Source organism: Procambarus clarkii, chromosome 11, assembly GCF_040958095.1.
Source record: "Procambarus clarkii isolate CNS0578487 chromosome 11, FALCON_Pclarkii_2.0, whole genome shotgun sequence".
NCBI classification, from domain to species: Eukaryota; Metazoa; Arthropoda; class Malacostraca; order Decapoda; family Cambaridae; genus Procambarus; species Procambarus clarkii.
Genome location: NC_091160.1, coordinates 22,008,265 through 22,030,764, shown reverse-complemented (window position 1 = coordinate 22,030,764; position 22,500 = coordinate 22,008,265). Strand labels below are relative to the sequence as shown.

Sequence of the window (22,500 nt, the reverse complement as noted above, 5' to 3'; positions counted from 1 at the left end):
CCTGAGGTGGAGTGGCCCTGAGGTTGAGTGCCCCTGACGTTGAGTGCCCCTGACGTTGAATGCCCCTGAGGTTGAGTGCCCCTGAGGTTGAGTGCCCCTGAGGTTGAGTGCCTCTGAGATTGAGTGCCCCTGAGGTTGAGTGCCCCTGAGGTTGAGTGCCTCTGAGATTGAGTGCCCCTGAGGTTGAGTGCCGCTGAGGTTGAGTGCCCCTGAGGTTGAGTGTCCCTGAGGTTGAGTGTCCCTGAGGTTGAGTGCCCCTGAGGTTGAGTGCCACTGAGGTTGAGTGCCCCTGAGGTTGAGTGCCCCTGAAGTTGAGTGCCCCTGAAGTTGAGTGCCCCTGAGGTTGAGTGCCCCTGAGGTTGAGTGCCGCTGAGGTTGAATGCCCCTGAGGTTGAGTGCCCCTGAGGTTGAGTGCCCCTGACGTTGAGTGCCCCTGAGGTTGAATGCCCCTGAGGTTGAGTGCCCCTGAGGTTGAGTGACCCTGAGGTTGAGTGCCCCTGAGGTTGAGTGCCCCTGAGGTTGAGTGCCCCTGAGGTTGAGTGCCCCCTGAGGTTGAGTGCCCCTGAGGTTGAGTGCCCCTGAGGTTGCTTGTCTCAGGGGTAACACTTACCCATTCTCGTCGACCAGTGACAAAGAACACGACAGAGCAGCAGCTGTGCCATGCTCTGCCCCCCCCCCCATGTCAATCCTCCTGAGCACGACAGAGCTGCTTCTCTGTCGTGCTCTTTGTCACTGGACGACGACAGGTGTGGTAGTGGCCGTGGCTGGTCGACGACAGGTGTGGTATTGGCCGTGGCTGGTCGACGACAGGTGTGGTAGTCGCCGTGGCTGGTCGACGACAGGTGTGGTAGTGGCCGTGGCTGGTCGACGACAGGTGTGGTAGTGGCGGCGGCTGGTCGACGACAGGTGTGGTAGTGGCCAGGGCTGGTCGACGACAGGTGTAGTAGTGGCCGCGGCTGGTCGACGACAGGTGTGGTAGTGGCCGCGGCTGGTCGACGACAGGTGTGGTAGTGGCCGCGGCTGGTCGACGACAGGTGTGGTAGTGGCTGGTCGACGACAGGTGTGGTAGTGACCGCGGCTGGTCGACGACTGGTGTGGTAGTGGCCAGGGCTGGACGACGACAGGTGTGGTAGTGGCCACGGTTGGTCGACGACAGGTGTGGTAGTGGTCGCGGCTGGTCGACGAAAGGTGTGGTAGTGGCTGGTCGACGACAGGTGTGGTAGGCGCCCTGGCTGGTCGACGACAGGTGTGGTAGTGGCTGGTCGACGACAGGTGTGGTAGTGGCTGGTCGACGACAGGTGTGGTAGTGGCTGGTCGACGACAGGTGTGGTAGTGGTCGCGGCTGGTTGACGACAGGTGTGGTTGTGGCTGGCCGACGACAGGTGTGGTAGTGGCTGGCCGACGACAGGTGTGGTAGTGCCTGGTCGACGACAGGTGTGGTAGTGGCTGGTCGACGACAGGTGTGGTAGTGGCCGCGGCTGGTCGACGACAGGTGTGGTAGTAGCTGGTCGACGACAGGTGTGGTAGTGGCTGGTCGACGACAGGTGTGGTAGTGACCGCGGCTGGTCGACGACAGGTGTGGTAGTGACCGCGGCTGGTCGACGACAGGTGTGGTAGTGACCGCGGCTGGTCGACGACAGGTGTGGTAGTGACCGCGGCTGGTCGACGACAGGTGTGGTAGTGGCTGGTCGACGAGAGGTGTGGTAGTGGCTGGTCGACGACAGGTCTGGTAGTGGCCGCGGCTAGTCGACGACAGGTGTGGTAGTGGCTGGTCGACGACAGGCGTGGTAGTGGTCGCGGCTGGTCGACGACAGGTGTGGTAGTGGCTGGTCGACGACAGGTGTAATAGTGGCTGGTCGACGACAGGTGTGGTAGTGGCCGCGGCTGGTCGACGACAGGTGTGGTAGTGGCTGGTCGACGACAGGTGTGGTAGTGGCTGGTCGACGACAGGTGTGGTAGTGACCGCGGCTGGTCGACGACAGGTGTGGTAGTGACCGCGGCTGGTTGACGACAGGTGTGGTAGTGACCGCGGCTGGACGACGACAGGTGTGGTAGTGGCCACGGTTGGTCGACGACAGGTGTGGTAGTGGTCGCGGCTGGTCGACGAAAGGTGTGGTAGTGGCTGGTCGACGACAGGTGTGGTAGGCGCCCTGGCTGGTCGACGACAGGTGTGGTAGTGGCTGGTCGACGACAGGTGTGGTAGTGGCTGGTCGACGACAGGTGTGGTAGTGGTCGCGGCTGGTTGACGACAGGTGTGGTAGTGGCTGGCCGACGACAGGTGTGGTAGTGGCTGGCCGACGACAGGTGTGGTAGTGCCTGGTCGACGACAGGTGTGGTAGTGGCTGGTCGACGACAGGTGTGGTAGTGGCTGGTCGACGACAGGTGTGGTAGTGGCCGCGGCTGGTCGACGACAGGTGTGGTAGTAGCTGGTCGACGACAGGTGTGGTAGTGGCTGGTCGACGACAGGTGTGGTAGTGACCGCGGCTGGTCGACGACAGGTGTGGTAGTGACCGCGGCTGGTCGACGACAGGTGTGGTAGTGACCGCGGCTGGTCGACGACAGGTGTGGTAGTGACCGCGGCTGGTCGACGACAGGTGTGGTAGTGGCTGGTCGACGACAGGTGTGGTAGTGGCTGGTCGACGACAGGTCTGGTAGTGGCCGCGGCTAGTCGACGACAGGTGTGGTAGTGGCTGGTCGACGACAGGCGTGGTAGTGGTCGCGGCTAGTCGACGACAGGTGTGGTAGTGGCTGGTCGACGACAGGTGTAATAGTGGCTGGTCGACGAGAGGTGTGGTAGTGGCCGCGGCTGGTCGACGACAGGTGTGGTAGTGGCTGGTCGACGACAGGTGTGGTAGTGGCTGGTCGACGACAGGTGTGGTAGTGACCGCGGCTGGTCGACGACAGGTGTGGTAGTGACCGCGGCTGGTTGACGACAGGTGTGGTAGTGGCCGCGGCTGGTCGACGATAGGTGTGGTAGTGGCTGGTCTACGACAGGTGTGGTAGTGGCTGGTCGACGACAGGTGTGGTAGTGGCCGCGGCTGGTCGACGACAGGTGTGGTAGTGGCTGGTCGACGACAGGTGTGGTAGTGGTCGCGGCTGGTCGACGACAGGTGTGGTAGTGGCTGGTCGACGACAGGTGTGGTAGTGGCTGGTCGACGACAGTTGTGGTAGTGGCTGGTCGACGACAGGTGTGGTAGTGGCTGGTCGACGACAGGTGTGGTAGTGGCTGGTCGACGACAGGTGTGGTAGTGGCTGGTCGACGACAGGTGTGGTAGTGGCCGCGGCTGGTCGACGACAGGTGTGGTAGTGGCTGGTCGACGACAGGTGTTTTAGTGGCTGGGCGACGACAGGTGTGGTAGTGACCGCGGCTGGTCGACGACAGGTGTGGTAGTGACCGCGGCTGGTCGACGACATGTGTGGTAGTGGCTGCGGCTGGTCGACGATAGGTGTGGTAGTGGCTGGTCGACGACAGGTGTGGTAGTGGCTGGTCGACGACAGGTGTGGTAGTGGCTGGTCGACGACAGGTGTGGTAGTGGCCGCGGCTGGTCGACGATAGGTGTGGTAGTGTCCGCGGCTGGTCGACGACAGGTGTGTTAGTGGCTGGTCGACGACAAGTGTGGTAGTGTCCGCGGCTGGTCGACGACAGGTGTGGTAGTTGCTGGTCGACGACAGGTGTGGTAGTGGTCGCGGCAGGTCGACGACAGGTGTGGTAGTGGCTGGTCTACGACAGGTGTGGTAGTGGCTGGTCTACGACAGGTGTGGTAGTGTCCGCGGCTGGTCGACGACAGGTGTGGTAGTGGCTGTTCGACGACAGGTGTGGTAGTGGCCGCTGTTGGTCGACGACAGGTGTGGTAGTGGCTGGTCGACGACAGGTGTGGTAGTGTCAGCGGCTGGTCGACGACAGGTGTGGTAGTGGCTGGTCTACGACAGGTGTGGTAGTGTCCGCGGCTGGTCGATGATAGGTGTGGTAGTGGCTGTTCGACGACAGGTGTGGTAGTGGCCGCGGCTGGTCGACGACAGGTGTGGTAGTGGCTGGTCGACGACAGGTGTGGTAGTCGCCCTGGCTGGTCGACGACAGGTGTGGTAGTGGCTGGTCGACGACAGGTGTAGTAGTGGTCGCGGCTGGTCGACGACAGGTGTGGTAGTGGCTGGTCGACGACAGGTGTGGTAGTGGCTGGTCGACGACAGGTGTGGTAGTGGCTGGTCGACGACAGGTGTGGTAGTGGCTGGTCGACGACAGGTGTGGTAGTGGCCGCGGCTGGTCGACGACAGGTGTGGTAGTGGCTGGGCGACGACAGGTGTGGTAGTGACCGCGGCTGGTCGACGACAGGTGTGGTAGTGACCGCGGCTGGTCGACGACATGTGTGGTAGTGGCTGCGGCTGGTCGACGATAGGTGTGGTAGTGGCTGGTCGACGACAGGTGTGGTAGTGGCTGGTCGACGACAGGTGTGGTAGTGGCTGGTCGACGACAGGTGTGGTAGTGGCTGGTCGACGACAGGTGTGGTAGTGGCCGCGGCTGGTCGACGATAGGTGTGGTAGTGTCCGCGGCTGGTCGACGACAGGTGTGTTAGTGGCTGGTCGACGACAAGTGTGGTAGTGTCCGCGGCTGGTCGACGACAGGTGTGGTAGTGGCTGGTCGACGACAGGTGTGGTAGTGGTCGCGGCAGGTCGACGACAGGTGTGGTAGTGGCTGGTCTACGACAGGTGTGGTAGTGGCTGGTCTACGACAGGTGTGGTAGTGTCCGCGGCTGGTCGACGACAGGTGTGGTAGTGGCTGTTCGACGACAGGTGTGGTAGTGGCCGCTGTTGGTCGACGACAGGTGTGGTAGTGGCTGGTCGACGACAGGTGTGGTAGTGTCAGCGGCTGGTCGACGACAGGTGTGGTAGTGGCTGGTCTACGACAGGTGTGGAAGTGTCCGCGGCTGGTCGACGATAGGTGTGGTAGTGGCTGTTCGACGACAGGTGTGGTAGTGGCCGCGGCTGGTCGACGACAGGTGTGGTAGTGACTGGTCGACGACAGGTGTGGTAGTCGCCCTGGCTGGTCGACGACAGGTGTGGTAGTGGCTGGTCGACGACAGGTGTAGTAGTGGTCGCGGCTGGTCGACGACAGGTGTGGTAGTGGCTGGTCGACGACAGGTGTGGTAGTGGCTGGTCGACGACAGGTGTGGTAGTGGCTTGTCGACGACAGGTGTGGTAGTGGCTGGTCGACGACAAGTGTGGTAGTGGCTGGTCGACGACAGGTGTGGTAGTGGCTGGTCGACGACAGGTGTGGTAGTGGCTGGTCGACGACAGGTGTGGTAGTGGCTGGTCGACAACAGGTGTGGTAGTAGACGTGGCTGGTCGACGACAGGTGTGGTAGTGGCTGGTCGACGACAGGTGTGGTAGTGGCTGGTCGACAACAGGTGTGGTAGTAGACGTGGCTGGTCGATGACAGGTGTGGTAGTGGCTGGTCGGCGACAGGTGTGGTAGTGGCTGGTCGACGACAGGTGTGGTAGTGGCTGGTCGATGACAGGTGTGGTAGTGGCTGGTCGACGACAGGTGTGGTAGTGGCTGGTCGACGACAGGTGTGGTAGTGGCTGGTCGACGACAGGTGTGGTAGTGGCCGCGGCTGGTCGACGACAGGTGTGGTAGTGGCTGGTCGACGACAGGTGTAGTAGTGGCTGGGCGACGACAGGTGTTGTAGTGACCGCGGCTGGTCGACGACAGGTGTGGTAGTGACCGCAGCTGGTAGACGACATGTGTGGTAGTGGCTGCGGCTGGTCGACGATAGGTGTGGTAGTGGCTGGTCGACGACAGGTGTGGTAGTGGCTGGTCGACGACAGGTGTGGTAGTGGCTGGTCGACGACAGGTGTGGTAGTGGCTGGTTGACGACAGGTGTGGTAGTGGCCGCGGCTGGTCGACGATACGTGTGGTAGTGTCCGCGGCTGGTCGACGACAGGTGTGTTAGTGGCTGGTCGACGACAAGTGTGGTAGTGTCCGCGGCTGGTCGACTACAGGTGTGGTAGTGGCTGGTCGACGACAGGTGTGGTAGTGGTCGCGGCAGGTCGACGACAGGTGTGGTAGTGGCTGGTCTACGACAGGTGTGGTAGTGGCTGGTCTACGACAGGTGTGGTAGTGGCTGGTCTACGACATGTGTGATAGTGTCTGCGGCTGGTCGACGGCAGGTGTGGTAGTGGCTGTTCGACGACAGGTGTGGTAATGGCCGCTGTTGGTCGACGACAGGTGTGGTAGTGGCTGGTCGACGACAGGTGTGGTAGTGTCAGCGGCTGGTCGACGACAGGTGTGGTAGTGGCTGGTCTACGACAGGTGTGGTAGTGTCAGCGGCTGGTCGACGACAGGTGTGGTAGTGGCTGGTCTACGACAGGTGTGGTAGTGTCCGCGGCTGGTCGATGATAGGTGTGGTAGTGGCTGTTCGACGACAGGTGTGGTAGTGGCCGCGGCTGGTCGACGACAGGTGTGGTAGTGGCTGGTCGACGACAGGTGTGGTAGTCGCCCTGGCTGGTCGACGACAGGTGTGGTAGTGGCTGGTCGACGACAGGTGTAGTAGTGGTCGCGGCTGGTCGACGACAGGTGTGGTAGTGGCTGGTCGACGACAGGTGTGGTAGTGGCTGGTCGACGACAGGTGTGGTAGTGGCTGGTCGACGACAGGTGTGGTAGTGGCTGGTCGACGACAGGTGTGGTAGTGGCCGCGGCTGGTCGACGACAGGTGTGGTAGTGGCTGGGCGACGACAGGTGTGGTAGTGACCGCGGCTGGTCGACGACAGGTGTGGTAGTGACCGCGGCTGGTCGACGACATGTGTGGTAGTGGCTGCGGCTGGTCGACGATAGGTGTGGTAGTGGCTGGTCGACGACAGGTGTGGTAGTGGCTGGTCGACGACAGGTGTGGTAGTGGCTGGTCGACGACAGGTGAGGTAGTGGCTGGTCGACGACAGGTGTGGTAGTGGCCGCGGCTGGTCGACGATAGGTGTGGTAGTGTCCGCGGCTGGTCGACGACAGGTGTGTTAGTGGCTGGTCGACGACAAGTGTGGTAGTGTCCGCGGCTGGTCGACGACAGGTGTGGTAGTGGCTGGTCGACGACAGGTGTGGTAGTGGTCGCGGCAGGTCGACGACAGGTGTGGTAGTGGCTGGTCTACGACAGGTGTGGTAGTGGCTGGTCTACGACAGGTGTGGTAGTGTCCGCGGCTGGTCGACGACAGGTGTGGTAGTGGCTGTTCGACGACAGGTGTGGTAGTGGCCGCTGTTGGTCGACGACAGGTGTGGTAGTGGCTGGTCGACGACAGGTGTGTTAGTGTCAGCGGCTGGTCGACGACAGGTGTGGTAGTGGCTGGTCTACGACAGGTGTGGAAGTGTCCGCGGCTGGTCGACGATAGGTGTGGTAGTGGCTGTTCGACGACAGGTGTGGTAGTGGCCGCGGCTGGTCGACGACAGGTGTGGTAGTGACTGGTCGACGACAGGTGTGGTAGTCGCCCTGGCTGGTCGACGACAGGTGTGGTAGTGGCTGGTCGACGACAGGTGTAGTAGTGGTCGCGGCTGGTCGACGACAGGTGTGGTAGTGGCTGGTCGACGACAGGTGTGGTAGTGGCTGGTCGACGACAGGTGTGGTAGTGGCTTGTCGACGACAGGTGTGGTAGTGGCTGGTCGACGACAAGTGTGGTAGTGGCTGGTCGACGACAGGTGTGGTAGTGGCTGGTCGACGACAGGTGTGGTAGTGGCTGGTCGACGACAGGTGTGGTAGTGGCTGGTCGACAACAGGTGTGGTAGTAGACGTGGCTGGTCGACGACAGGTGTGGTAGTGGCTGGTCGACGACAGGTGTGGTAGTGGCTGGTCGACAACAGGTGTGGTAGTAGACGTGGCTGGTCGATGACAGGTGTGGTAGTGGCTGGTCGGCGACAGGTGTGGTAGTGGCTGGTCGACGACAGGTGTGGTAGTGGCTGGTCGATGACAGGTGTGGTAGTGGCTGGTCGACGACAGGTGTGGTAGTGGCTGGTCGACGACAGGTGTGGTAGTGGCTGGTCGACGACAGGTGTGGTAGTGGCCGCGGCTGGTCGACGACAGGTGTGGTAGTGGCTGGTCGACGACAGGTGTAGTAGTGGCTGGGCGACGACAGGTGTTGTAGTGACTGCGGCTGGTCGACGACAGGTGTGGTAGTGACCGCAGCTGGTAGACGACATGTGTGGTAGTGGCTGCGGCTGGTCGACGATAGGTGTGGTAGTGGCTGGTCGACGACAGGTGTGGTAGTGGCTGGTCGACGACAGGTGTGGTAGTGGCTGGTCGACGACAGGTGTGGTAGTGGCTGGTTGACGACAGGTGTGGTAGTGGCCGCGGCTGGTCGACGATACGTGTGGTAGTGTCTGCGGCTGGTCGACGACAGGTGTGTTAGTGGCTGGTCGACGACAAGTGTGGTAGTGTCCGCGGCTGGTCGACTACAGGTGTGGTAGTGGCTGGTCGACGACAGGTGTGGTAGTGGTCGCGGCAGGTCGACGACAGGTGTGGTAGTGGCTGGTCTACGACAGGTGTGGTAGTGGCTGGTCTACGACAGGTGTGGTAGTGGCTGGTCTACGACATGTGTGATAGTGTCTGCGGCTGGTCGACGGCAGGTGTGGTAGTGGCTGTTCGACGACAGGTGTGGTAATGGCCGCTGTTGGTCGACGACAGGTGTGGTAGTGGCTGGTCGACGACAGGTGTGGTAGTGTCAGCGGCTGGTCGACGACAGGTGTGGTAGTGGCTGGTCTACGACAGGTGTGGTAGTGTCCGCCGCTGGTCGACGATAGGTGTGGTAGTGGCTGTTCGACGACAGGTGTGGTAGTGGCCGCGGCTGGTCGACGACAGGTGTGGTAGTGGCTGGTCGACGACAGGTGTGGTAGTCGCCCTGGCTGGTCGACGACAGGTGTGGTAGTAGCTGGTCGACGACAGGTGTAGTAGTGGTCGCGGCTGGTCGACGACAGGTGTGGTAGTGGCTGGTCGACGACAGGTGTGGTAGTGGCTGGTCGACGACAGGTGTGGTAGTGGCTGGTCGACGACAGGTGTGGTAGTGGCTGGTCGACGACAGGTGTGGTAGTGGCTGGTCGACGACAGGTGTGGTAGTGGCCGCGGCTGGTCGACGACAGGTGTGGTAGTGGCTGGTCGCCGACAGGTGTGGTAGTGGCCGCGGCTGGTCGACGATAGGTGTGGTAGTGTCCGCGGCTGGTCGACGACAGGTGTGGTAGTGGCTGGTCGACGACAGGTGTGGTAGTGGTCGCGGCTGGTCGACGACAGGTGTGGTAGTGGCTGGTCTACGACAGGTGTGGTAGTGGCTGTTCTACGACAGGTGTGGTAGTGTCCGCGACTGGTCGACGACAGGTGTGGTAGTGGCTGTTCGACGACAGGTGTGGTAGTGTCGGCGGCTGGTCGACGACAGGTGTGGTAGTGGCTGTTCGACGACAGGTGTGGTAGTGGCCGCGGCTGGTCGACGACAGGTGTGGTATTGGCTGGTCGACGACAGGTGTGGTAGTCACTGGTCGACGACAGGTGTGGTAGTGACTGGTCGACAACAGGTGTAGTAGTGGTCGCGGCTGGTCGACGACAGGTGTGGTAGTGGCTGGTCGACGACAGGTGTGGTAGTGGCTGGTCGACGACAGGTGTGGTAGTGGCTGGTCGACGACAGGTGTGGTAGTGGCTGGTCGACGACAGGTGTGGTAGTGGCTGGTCGACGACAGGTGTGGTAGTGGCTGGTCGACGACAGGTGTGGTAGTGGCTGGTCGACGACAGGTGTGGTAGTGGCTGGTCGACGACAGGTGTGGTAGTGGCTGGTCGACAACAGTTGTGGTAGTAGACGTGGCTGGTCGACGACAGGTGTGGTAGTGGCTGGTCGACAACTGCTGTGGTAGTAGACGTGGCTGGTCGACGACAGGTGTGGTAGTGGCTGGTCGGCGACAGGTGTGGTAGTGGCTGGTCGACGACAGGTGTGGTAGTGGCTGGTCGATGACAGGTGTGGTAGTGGCTGGTCGACGACAGGTGTGGTAGTGGCTGGTCGACGACAGGTGTGGTAGTGGCTGGTCGACGACAGGTGTGGTAGTGACTGGTCGACGACAAGTGTGGTAGTGGCTGGTCGACGACAGGTGTGGTAGTGGCTATTCTACGACAGGTGTGGTAGTGGCTGGTCTACGACAGGTGTGGTAGTGTCAGCGGCTGGTCGACGACAGGTGTGGTAGTGGCTGTTCGACGACAGGTGTGGTAGTGTCCGCGGCTGGTCGACGACAGGTGTGGTAGTGGCTGTTCGACGACAGGTGTGGTAGTGGCTGTTCGACGACAGGTGTGGTAGTGGCCGCGGCTGGTCGACGACAGGTGTGGTAGTGGCTGGTCGACGACAGGTGTGGTAGTGGCTGGTCGACAACAGGTGTAGTAGTGGTCGCGGCTGGTCGACGACAGGTGTGGTAGTGGCTGGTCGACGACAGGTGAGGTAGTGGCTGGTCGACGACAGGTGTGGTAGTGGCTGGTAGACGACAGGTGTGGTAGTGGCTGGTCGACGACAGGTGTGGTAGTCACTGGTCGACGACAGGTGTGGTAGTGACTGGTCGACGACAGGTGTAGTAGTGGTCGCGGCTGGTCGACGACAGGTGTAGTAGTGGTCGCGGCTGGTCGACGACAGGTGTGGTAGTGGCTGGTCGACGACAGGTGTGGTAGTGGCTGGTCGACGACAGGTGTGGTAGTGGCTGGTCGACGACAGGTGTGGTAGTGGCTGGTCGACGACAGGTGTGGTAGTGGCTGGTCGACGACAGGTGTGGTAGTGGCTGGTCGACGACAGGTGTGGTAGTGGCTGGTCGACGACAGGTGTGGTAGTGGCTGGTCGACGACAGGTGTGGTAGTGGCTGGTCGACAACAGGTGTGGTAGTAGACGTGGCTTGTCGACGACAGGTGTGGTAGTGGCTGGTCGACAACAGCTGTGGTAGTAGACGTGGCTGGTCGACGACAGGTGTGGTAGTGGCTGGTCGATGACAGGTGTGGTAGTGGCTGGTCGACGACAGGTGTGGTAGTGGCTGGTCGACGACAGGTGTGGTAGTGGCTTGTCGACGACAGGTGTGGTAGTGGCTGGTCGACGACAAGTGTGGTAGTGGCTGGTCGACGACAGGTGTGGTAGTGGCTGGTCGACGACAGGTGTGGTAGTGGCTGGTCGACGACAGGTGTGGTAGTGGCTGGTCGACAACAGGTGTGGTAGTAGACGTGGCTGGTCGACGACAGGTGTGGTAGTGGCTGTTCGACGACAGGTGTGGTAGTGTCCGCGGCTGGTCGACGACAGGTGTGGTAGTGGCTGTTCGACGACAGGTGTGGTAGTGGCCGCGGCTGGTCGACGACAGGTGTGGTAGTGGCTGGTCGACGACAGGTGTGGTAGTGGCTGGTCGACAACAGGTGTAGTAGTGGTCGCGGCTGGTCGACGACAGGTGTGGTAGTGGCTGGTCGACGACAGGTGAGGTAGTGGCTGGTCGACGACAGGTGTGGTAGTGGCTGGTAGACGACAGGTGTGGTAGTGGCTGGTCGACGACAGGTGTGGTAGTCACTGGTCGACGACAGGTGTGGTAGTGACTGGTCGACGACAGGTGTAGTAGTGGTCGCGGCTGGTCGACGACAGGTGTAGTAGTGGTCGCGGCTGGTCGACGACAGGTGTGGTAGTGGCTGGTCGACGACAGGTGTGGTAGTGGCTGGTCGACGACAGGTGTGGTAGTGGCTGGTCGACGACAGGTGTGGTAGTGGCTGGTCGACGACAGGTGTGGTAGTGGCTGGTCGACGACAGGTGTGGTAGTGGCTGGTCGACGACAGGTGTGGTAGTGGCTGGTCGACAACAGGTGTGGTAGTAGACGTGGCTTGTCGACGACAGGTGTGGTAGTGGCTGGTCGACAACAGCTGTGGTAGTAGACGTGGCTGGTCGACGACAGGTGTGGTAGTGGCTGGTCGATGACAGGTGTGGTAGTGGCTGGTCGACGACAGGTGTGGTAGTGGCTGGTCGACGACAGGTGTGGTAGTGGCTTGTCGACGACAGGTGTGGTAGTGGCTGGTCGACGACAAGTGTGGTAGTGGCTGGTCGACGACAGGTGTGGTAGTGGCTGGTCGACGACAGGTGTGGTAGTGGCTGGTCGACGACAGGTGTGGTAGTGGCTGGTCGACAACAGGTGTGGTAGTAGACGTGGCTGGTCGACGACAGGTGTGGTAGTGGCTGGTCGACGACAGGTGTGGTAGTGGCTGGTCGACAACAGGTGTGGTAGTAGACGTGGCTGGTCGATGACAGGTGTGGTAGTGGCTGGTCGACGACAGGTGTGGTAGTGGCAGGTCGACGACAGGTGTGGTAGTGGCTGGTCGACGACAGGTGTGGTAGTGGCTGGTCGACGACAAGTGTGGTAGTGGCTGGTCGACGACAGGTGTGGTAGTGGCTGGTCGACGACAGGTGTGGTAGTGGCTGGTCGACGACAGGTGTGGTAGTGGGTGGTCGACAACAGGTGTGTTAGTAGACGTGGCTGGTCGACGACAGGTGTGGTAGTGGCTGGTCGGCGACAGGTGTGTGGTAGTGGCTGGTCGACGACAGGTGTGGTAGTGGCTGGTCGATGACAGGTGTGGTAGTGGCTGGTCGACGACAGGTGTGGTAGTGGCTGGTCGACGACAGGTGTGGTAGTGGCTGGTCGACGACAGGTGTGGTAGTGGCTGGTCGACGACAGGTGTGGTAGTGGCTGGTCGACGACAGGTGTGGTAGTTGCTGGTCGACAACAGTTGTGGTAGTAGACGTGACTGGTCGACGACAAATATAGCGAGCAGTGTTACGTTGAACAGTGAAGTGGAACGTGTAACACAACATATAAATTAGTGGACAGTGTTAGAGAATTGTACAAAGAAAAAGTATAAATGTAAAGTTGTGGAGGAGGCATCACACTAGGCTGTTTACACCACAGCCACGAGGCCTACACAGTGTAGAGGACGTCCCGCAGTAACAGTGAACTTCCTCAGTGATAATATACTGGCAATATATACTGTAATACGGGAAAGTGGAGCTAGGAACTAGTAATAGAGTAAGTGAATAACATTACAAGCCGGAAGAAAGCAGAAATTCCCTTAGGATATTACAGGCACATAATCAGTGTATAAATCAAGTAACTGGCAACCAGTGACATCCTGGTTGCCCATCCTGCCCCCGACCTGGGACAAACAACGGTCAACTGGACGGTCCCAAGACGACCATATTTTCTCCACAAGGCGATAAGTACCCCCACATAAACTTGAACAAATAAACATATGTAATATTATAAATATACTGGATACATATTATATATACATACATATAATACTTAAATATATGCATATATTATTATAACATCACAAACCCAACATGGAGGTGTGTGGAGGCTGCCTTAAGTCACTTCGGAAGAGTGTTGTAGGCATTGTATGTAACATTTGTAACATAAGGTTTTACCTAAGTTGTGCAGGATTACCTACACAATATGCAAACCGGGAAGGTAACTACTGGATCTGTCAAAGAGACAGAAAGATGTGGGAAAACATCACCAAACTAATGAATAACATTCCTGAAGAACACAGGCTACAATTCACACAAAAACTACCAGAAATATATGCAGAGTATATAAAGACAGCAACGAACTCTGAACACAACCCAGGGACTGAGAATTTAGAGAGTCAAAGTAGCAATGTAGACGGGTATAGTGTCGAGGTACACAAAAATGAAGGCAATAGTGTAGAGCACACTGGTGATATGAATAAGGAGAGAAAAAATGAGACGAATGAGAACACAAATGAGAAAGACGAAAGCAACAAGGAGAAAGATAAGGGCAATACCGAGAATGAATGCAGTAACGAGAAAGTTGGAACAAAAAACACAGAGGTAGCCAAGTCGTGCACGGGTACAAACAAGAATAATACAATCACAAATGAAAATATTTGCTGGTATTATGCAAAAGGACAGTGTAGATATGGGCCCAGAGGCACGGAATGCTCATTCATGCACCCACGGAAATGCCGAAACTGGTTAGGGAAAGGCAGATGTCGTTTTGATACAGAGTGTAGATATTTTCACCCTAAGCTATGCACACTCTCAGTCAATGAGAGGAAATGCTACGATCTTCACTGCCCCGATTTCCACGTCAGAGGTACACAGCGCCATATAAGAGAAGAAGTCCAACATAATAGCCCTGAAAATTTTTTAGAGGCAGGTACAAACAGAGGGAGAAACAGACAGGCAGAAACGTGGCAGGAGTACGGATGGAGAGGGGGAAATGCCCAAGACTGGACTACAGTTCGGCATCAAGCCCACACATACTACACCCCCCAACTACACAGAGACTACCACACTCCCCAGTATCACTTCCAAAACTGGACAAACCATTGCCACAACAACACACCCTGGGTCAGGGTAGAGAGGAGGGAGAACTACCAAAACCTTCCAGAAGTTACACACAACATGGACAATCATTCATATTTGCAAACATTCAAGGTTTAAAGCCAAAGTCAAGAAATAAAGTTAAGTTCATAAATGGCCTTCTATTAGAGTCAAACTCAATATTTGGGGCATTCACGGAAACTCATACAAAAGATTACATGGATGGTGAAATCTGGATTCCAAATTATAATCTATATAGATGTGATAGAAAAACTAGGTCAAATGGAGGAGTAGGTCTGTATATTAAAGAAGACCTGGTATGCACAGAACTACTAAATTCAACTAATGAGGTGGTAGAGGTACTTGGAATGAAGGTAGAGAAACTAAACTTAATTATTATTCTAATATATAAACCGCCAGATACAACGATTGAGGAATTCACAGAGCAGATGCACAAAATAGAGAACATACTTGACAACCTAGCAAACCCAGCTCCAGATATTATCTTTCTTGGAGATTTCAATTTACCGAGTCTAAGATGGAGAACGGCAAACACAAATATCATAGCAGGGAATGACCCGGGAAATAACCAACCACAGGTTAGAGAACTTTTGAGATTCTGTGACAAATTCTCGCTCAATCAACAGATTACAGAACCAACTAGGAACGAAAACACACTAGACTTGTTATTCACAAACAATGATGAACTAATCAGGGATATCACAATCTCAGATACTTCATACTCAGACCATAAGCTCATTGAAGTGCGAACTAGCATAAATAACGGTAGTAGGTCTAAGAGACCAAACAAGCGAGAAGGAATATTCAATCAATTCAATTTCATCGATAAGAGGATTGACTGAGAAAAAATAAATGTAGACCTTGCAACCATTCAATGGGAGACGGTCTTAAGCGACAAAACTCCCACACAGGGAATAGCTCAACTGACAGCTGAAGCTTACAAGGTCTGCTTGAAGCACGTGCCTGTGAGGAGGGGCAGAAAGAGGACCACTCTAGAAAGAGAACGGAGACGACTGTACAGGAGAAGGAAAAAAATAACGGAAATGCTTCGGCAGACACAACTATCACAAGCAAGGAAAACAAGCCTAAGCAGGGAGATTGAGGAAATAGAACAAACGTTGAAGCGATCATATGAGTCTGAGGAAATGGAATTGGAACAGAAAGCTATACAAGAGATAAGGAAAAATCCGAAATATTTTTTCACATACGCAAAATCAAAATCCAAAACCTCGACCAGTATTGGACCGTTAATTACAAATGAAGGTACGTACACAGAGGACAACAAAGAGATTAGTGAAATTCTAAGAAGCCAGTATGAGGCTATGTTTAGCACACCAATAAACAACATGAAAGTTGATGACCCAGACAGCTTCTTTATGAATGACATTCAAGCTGCAGATAATATAACGGATATTACCACAAACTCGGAAGACTTTGAAAGAGAAATTGATAATATGCCTATGCACTCAGCTCCTGGGCCTGACTCATGGAATTCAATATTCATAAAGAAATGTAAAGTACCAGTAGCGAGAGCACTCAGCGTAATATGGAGAAAGAGCCTGGATACAGGGGAGATACCAGCAGCACTTAAATCTGCAGATATAGCTCCGTTGCACAAGGGGGGGGGAGTAAAGCCTTGGCAAAAAATTATAGGCCAGTTGCACTAACATCACACATAATAAAAGTGTTTGAAAGAGTGATTAGGAATCAAATTTCTAGTTTTATGGAAAACAATGAATTGCACAATCCAGGACAACATGGATTTAGAGCGGGAAGATCCTGTCTGTCACAGTTACTCAACCACTATGACAAAATCACAGAAGCCCTAGAAGAAAAGCAAAATGCAGATGTTGTATACACAGACTTTGCAAAGGCGTTCGACAAATGTGACCATGGGGTGATAGCTCACAAAATGAGGTCAATGGGAATAACTGGAAAAGTAGGACGCTGGATACTCAATTTCCTGTCAAACAGAACACAAAGAGTAACAGTCAATCAGATAAAATCGAGTCCAAGCGATGTTAAAAGCTCTGTACCTCAAGGTACAGTCCTTGCACCGCTACTGTTCCTTATTCTCATATCTGATATAGACAAAAATACACGCCACAGCTTCGTGTCGTCCTTTGCAGATGACACAAAAATCAGCATGAAAATTACCTCTGCTGAAGACATTGAAAAACTACAAGCAGATGTCAACAAAGTTTTTGATTGGGCAGCAGAAAATAACATGATGTTTAACAGTGATAAATTTCAGGTACTCAGGTACGGCAAAAATGAGGATCTGAAACATAATACAGGGTACAAAACACAATCGAATCTTCCCATAGTAGAAAAACAGCATGTCAAGGATTTGGGAATAATGATGTCCGACGATCTAACGTTTAGGGAGCATAACCAAGCAAATATCGCGTCAGCCAGAAAAATGATCGGATGGATTACGAGAACTTTCAAATCCAGGGATCCCATCACAATGGTTGTACTCTTCAAGTCACTTGTGCTGTCCCGTCTCGAGTACTGCTCAGTACTCACTTCCCCCTTCAGAGCAGGAGAGATTGCTGAAATAGAGGGAATACAGAGAACATATACGGCACGCATAGACGAGATAAAACACCTAAATTATTGGGATCGTCTCAAAGCTCTCCAAATGTACTCTCTAGAAAGGAGACGAGAGATACCAAATAATATACACATGGAAAATACTGGAGGGTCAGGTCCCAAATCTACACAGTAAAATAACAACGTACTGGAGTGAACGATATGGAAGAAAATGCAAGATTGAACCAGTGAAGAGCAGAGGTGCCATAGGCACAATCAGAGAGCACTGTATAAACATCAGGGGTCCGCGGTTGTTCAACGTCCTCCCAGCGAGCATAAGAAATATTGCCGGAACAACCGTGGACATCTTCAAGAGAAAACTGGACGGTTTTCTAAGAGAAGTTCCGGATCAGCCGGGCTGTGGTGGGTGCGTGGCCCTGCGGGCCGCTCCAAGCAACAGCCTGGTGGACCAAACTCTCACAAGTCGAGCCTGGCCTCGGGCCGGGCTTGGGGAGTAGAAGAACTCCCAGAACCCCATCAACCAGGTATCAACCAGACAGGTGTGGTAGTGGCTGGTCGACAACAGGTGTGGTAGTAGACGTGGCTGGTCGACGACAGATGTGGTAGTGGCTGGTCGGCGACAGGTGTGGTAGTGGCTGGTCGACGACAGGTGTGGTAGTGGCTGGTCGATGACAGGTGTGGTAGTGGCTGGTCGACGACAGGTGTGGTAGTGGCTGGTCGACGACAGGTGTGGTAGTGGCTGGTCGACGACAGGTGTGGTAGTGGCTGGTCGACGACAAGTGTGGTAGTGGCTGGTCGACGACAGGTGTGGTAGTAGCTGGTCGACGACAGATGTGGTAGTGGCTGGTCGACGACAGGTGTGGTAGTGGGTGGTCGACAACAGGTGTGGTAGTAGACGTGGCTGGTCGACGACAGGTGTGGTAGTGGCTGGTCGACAACAGGTGTGGTAGTAGACGTGGCTGGTCGACGACAGGTGTGGTAGTGGCTGGTCGGCGTCAGGTGTGGTAGTGGCTGGTCGACGACAGGTGTGGTAGTGGCTGGTCGATGACAGGTGTGGTAGTGGCTGGTCGACGACAGGTGTGGTAGTGGCTGGTCGATGACAGGTGTGGTAGTGGCTGGTCGACGACAGGTGTGGTAGTGGCTGGTCGACGACAGGTGTGGTAGAGAGGTTCTTAATTCTTTCGTTTGTTCCTATTCTCTTCATCATTATTTTTTTATTCTTGATGTTTGTTAGTTCTTCATCCTCTTATTGACGGTTTGTTTCCTGTCATTGTATTGTTGGTGTGGAGGTTGGGGCCTTGACCTGTGAGTCTGGGGTGTACACAGTGTTCTGGGCAACATGTCGCGTCTCACTTACCCCGTACAAGAACATGTCTCCTGTTATTTTTTATATTATAAAAAATATATATATATTTTCTTTATACTTTTTTACTTCCATACTTTTTTCTTCGTTATACTTTTTTTCTTTTAGTACATGCTGTTTTAAGACGCTGGACGTATTGCTTGGTTTTAACCCTTGTGCTGGGATCTGCGATGGGATTTGGTGGCTTCACCGTGAAATGGTAGTGGCTTGGTCGTGAACCGTCGAGGCAGGCGATGAAGTGGGTTTTGTCTAGATAGGTACTACTAGATTTTACACTCTTGTACACCCTTTTAAAACCTCCCCTTCCAGACGCATGAAATAACTAATTCGACCCGTACAAGTCCTATAGCTTGACCCATTGCCGTACCTTCCTGTCCAGACATACATCTGTCCAAGCCAAAGTCTCTACGACAACTAATTTATAATTCCACCTCACGTGGATGTCTCCGCCAGATGTGCCTATGACCAGACTTCGTCCAGGCCGCTCTCTCAACCTCAGCAATATAGAGGAGGGCGATGACGTCTATTTTGAGTGTTCCATCAGATCCAACCCTTGGGTCTACAAGATCAGCTGGCTACACGAGGTAAGGCCGCCAATCTCTGATGCTCCTATGTACAAATGATTGGGTATAATCCACAGTTCTATGCGTTTACTCGCCAGGATAATGAGTAATTGACTATCAGGTGGGGCCTGTGTCTCTTCTCTTCCTGGGAGTGGGAGTGGGGGTGGGGAAGGGGGAGGATCGTGTACATTTATTGTTACGATTATGACGTATGTTGTTGTCTGCGTCAATACGTTTAGAGGAGTTAGCTTAATATTGAATGGCCTTCGGTATTTACATTGATGATGTGAGGTATAAGTGATAAAGTTCTTAAGTGAACCCGTCTACTTGAACCCGTCTGCCTGAACCAACCCACCTGGGTGCATGGGGTAACTATAGAGCAGACTAGTTCATCTAATATATATATATATATATATATATATATATATATATATATATATATATATATATATATATATATATATATATATATTATATATATATAGAAGGGGTACCACCTCTGGTGCAAGTGTAGGGACCCATAGCCTCGGAGAAGGAAATAAAGAGTACTCAGAGAAGACCTTGTGGATCCTCACTGAACACTTTGACATTTTCTTCTCCTACCACCCCTATTCTTTTGGTATGTGTGTATATTTATCTAACTTTATTTGAAAATGTCATTACACAAAAAAAGTTACAATATTGATTACATGCAGGGTACAAGGCTGCTTGTCACAAGTTGAACAGCTCCTCCAGCTCCTCAGATGGCGGGCAGGAACCATGGATGCAGTGAGCATTTCCTCTCTGGATTGCCACACTAAGGCGCTCAAAAAGAAAACTGGCAGCTCTAGGGTCTCTAGTGGTTTCGATTAGCTTAGACCCTAACTCCTTCAAAAAGCTAGCAACACTTTTACCCCAGGCACCAAGTGACTCTGAGGCAATGGGGACAAAATTGTAGTGGTGCTCAAGGTCTCTGTATTTACGGGACTTGGCCGCTTCCCGGTGATTGGCAGCTCCTCCTGCTTGTGTAGCACTTAAGTCAACATAAGTATTGGCTAAAGTTGAAACGCAAGTGTAGTCCCACACAAACTGTCGACCATTCTTCCAGGGGTTCACCGTTTTTCCGTCTGGGCGACCGACAGGCTCATCAGAGTTACTGGACATTAGGTAACGGAGCTCTCTCTCTGCTGGACAACCGGCTGTGGTAAGGCTTCTCTTAATAATGTTATTGACCTCGCCGTGTCTTGCATGCCATCCTCCTGTCCTTTGGCAGAGAAGGCCATGCCGTCCGTATCTGTTAGCCTCTGACACGCCGCAAATACACCTGTATTCGGTGTGAATTGGGGCAGCGAGGCGGAGAGCCACGGCAATTCGGAGGGCTTGCAGTGTGAGTCGAGTGCCGGTTGCTGACAGTGGGGTTGCTAATAGGAAATCACCTACATGAGGAACTGCTACAGCTCTAAGCCGGGCAGTGTCACGTGGTGTTGTCTGGTATAATACACAAAATTATACATGTATAATAGACAAAACCAAAGATGCAAGAAGATTACATATTCTTGAAGCAATTCACATAAGATTAGAGCAACCTACCATGATCACCCAAATCACAGAACTATTTACTCTACCCACCATGAGAGTAAGGACAAGACCAGAACATAACGATGCCAACACAGAAGACAATGTTCAACATAACAGGCCAATTACACCTGATTAATCTATGTATGTAGACAGGAGCTGCCTCGCATGGGCCAATAGGCCTTCCGCAGTTACCTCTATTCTTATGTTTCACCCCCCATTTATTCCCCCCCCCCCATGTTTTCATCTTTATTGTCTTATCGCCTAACCCAATGCGGGTATAAATCAACCAGTCCTGAAAATTCTTTTCACTTGAGAATGAACCATGGCGGTTCGAAACGTTGTGCAAATTGTATAAATAAGTGTAATACATTCTATAGTAATTCACTTCTTTTCTTCACCTTGAAATTACGAAAATGAGTTTTGGAGAACTCCTATTTCAGCTAAGCCCTGATGCTAAGAAAATAGTTAGAGGGATAGAAACCCTAAATCAGAAGATAGGAAATACAGAATATGCAGTCATATTCAATGAGACATGTTTAAAAGAAAACCTGCTGCCAGTTTACACCAATATATATATATATATATATATATATATATATATATATATATATATATATATATATATATATATATATATATATATAAAATAATATATATATACATATATATATATATATATATATACATATATATATATATATATATATATATATATATATATATATATATATATATATATATATATATATTTTTTTTTTTTTCCTTTATTGTGTATTTAAAGGTTACAAAACATACAAGACAAATGCCTAAAGGTTATGGATCTCTTGAAGCTCCTCCGCTTCTGGACAGGAACCGAGGACGCAGCAAGCATTTCCCCTCTGGATCGCCACACTGAGACGCTGAAACAAAAAACTGGAAGCCCTTGGGTCTCTGGTGACGTCAATGAGCTTGAAACCCAATTCCTTGAGAAATCCCAAGGCACTCTTGCCCCAGGGGACATGCGTCTCAGACGCTATGGGAACAAAGAGGTATTGACCTTCGAGTCGCCTGTACTTGAGTGATTTAGCTGTTTCCCTGTGGTTGGCCGCCCCACCTGCTTGATCAGCTCCGAGGTGTACATAGGTGTCAGCCAGGGTGGATACACATGTGTAGTCCCACACCAACTGTCTACCCTCCTTCCATGAGTATATGGTGATGCCATCAGGGCGAAGTGAGGGGAAATCCGGGTTTTGGACCCCTAGGATGCGAGGTTCTCTCTCCGCTGGGCACCTAGCTGAGACGAGGCTTCTCTTGATGTCATTGACCTCGTTGTGTCTTGCATGCCAGCCCTTTGTGCTTCCGCAATGCAACCCATGCAGTCCGTATTGGTCTGCTTCCACCCTGTTGCAAATACACTTGTATTCAGTGTGAATTGGGGCACCAAGGCGGAGGGCCACTGCTACACAAAGGGATTCTGGATCTAGGCGCGTGCCCATTGCTGACATGGGTACTGCCAGGAGGAAGTCTCCTGCATGGGGGGCACGCACTGCTCTGAGGCGGGCTTTCTCCTTGTCTGATGTTGCGACGCTGAGCATGGCATCAGCTACTTTTTCCACTAGAGGGTGGTCCCAGCCGGACTGTTTGTGTTGTTTTGTTGGCTCTATAATGGTTGCTGGGGCTGCAAGAACATCCCACTGATTTGAACATTCAGTGAAAGCAGGATCGTGTATTCCTGCTGAGTCTCTCAGGGTTGCAGGTAAATATATATATATATATATATATATATATATATATATATATATATATATATATATATATATATATATATATATATATATATATATAATATATAATATATAAATATATATATATATATATATATATATATATATATATATATATATATATATATATATATATATATATATATATATATATATATAAAGGCAAAACAGCTTGGGTTTGGCATTCCCCAAGGGTGTGAGGCAGCGGCTCATGCAGCTAGAGCCTACATTGCCAACATTACGAATGAGAAAGCCCTGATAAAGCTGGACTTCAAAAATGCTTTCAATCTGGTTAGAAGGGATGCAGTACTCAGTTCGGTTCA

At 53.3% G+C, this 22,500-nt stretch overlaps 1 protein-coding gene across 1 annotated transcript in view; it reads left to right on the top strand.

Annotated features, from left to right (window-relative positions):
• Window positions 1–18,917, top strand: part of LOC138363588 (cell adhesion molecule 1-like) — a 606,342-nt gene extending 587,425 nt beyond the window's left edge. The window contains exon 7 of the mRNA XM_069322948.1: window positions 18,748–18,917. Within this exon, the coding sequence (XP_069179049.1) occupies window positions 18,748–18,917 (170 nt within the window). The remainder of the gene's footprint in view (window positions 1–18,747) is intronic.
• The last annotated feature ends 3,583 nt before the right edge of the window (window positions 18,918–22,500 follow it).